Source organism: Sinocyclocheilus grahami, unplaced genomic scaffold (assembly GCF_001515645.1).
Source record: "Sinocyclocheilus grahami isolate Dianchi unplaced genomic scaffold, SAMN03320097.WGS_v1.1 scaffold3512.1, whole genome shotgun sequence".
Classification (NCBI taxonomy): domain Eukaryota; kingdom Metazoa; phylum Chordata; class Actinopteri; order Cypriniformes; family Cyprinidae; genus Sinocyclocheilus; species Sinocyclocheilus grahami.
The window spans coordinates 19,872-20,570 of NW_015508631.1; the positions used below are offsets into that span (position 1 = coordinate 19,872).

Sequence of the window (699 nt, forward strand, 5' to 3'; positions counted from 1 at the left end):
GTTTGTCTGATTTCACAAACTCCTGAATCTCTCTGGACAGAGTCTGATCTTTCACTTCCAGCAGACAGAGGAACAGATTGATGGATCTTTCAGTGGAGAGTCCATGTCCATCTTTGATCTTCTCTTTAATGAACTGTGTGGTTTTCCTGATGCTCTCTGAGCTGTTCTCACTAGGTGTGAGTAGATCCTGTAAGAGTCTCTGATTGGACTCCAGTGAGACGCCCAGCAGGAACCGCAAGAACAGATCCAGCTGTCCATTTTTGTTCATTACAGCCTTACCAGCCACTCTTTCATGGAGATTTTCCAGTGAATCAAAACATGCTTCTGTAGTGCTGTATACATGGTTGTAAAACACATAGAAAGCAGCAAGAAACTCCTGAATGCTCAGATGGATGAAGCTGTAGACTTTCCTCTGATGAATCACAGATTCCTCCTTAAAGATCTCAGTGCAAATCCCAGAATATACTGAGGCATCAGTGAGGTCTATGCCGCTCTCAACCAGGTCCTCCTCATAGAACATCACATTGCCCTTCATCAGCTGTTTGAAAGCCACTTCAGCAAGTTTCACAATCACTTCTCTGTTGGATTGCAGGAGTTTCTCTGGATCTTTCTCTTCATACTTCTGGTTCCTCATGTTGATCTGAATCAGCAGGTAGTGGATGTACATTTCAGTCAGAGTTTGAGGGATTTCTGCACTCA

The 699-nt window shown here is 43.8% G+C and overlaps 1 protein-coding gene across 1 annotated transcript; it reads right to left on the reverse strand.

The window, feature by feature from the left end:
* Positions 1-13: 13 nt before the first annotated feature.
* On the reverse strand, positions 14-667 carry LOC107576330 (protein NLRC3-like; the record flags this gene model as incomplete). Its single annotated transcript, XM_016262525.1, has 1 exon — positions 14-667. A coding segment is annotated over exon 1 (654 nt), but the record flags the coding sequence as incomplete, so codon positions are not given.
* Positions 668-699: the final 32 nt, after the last annotated feature.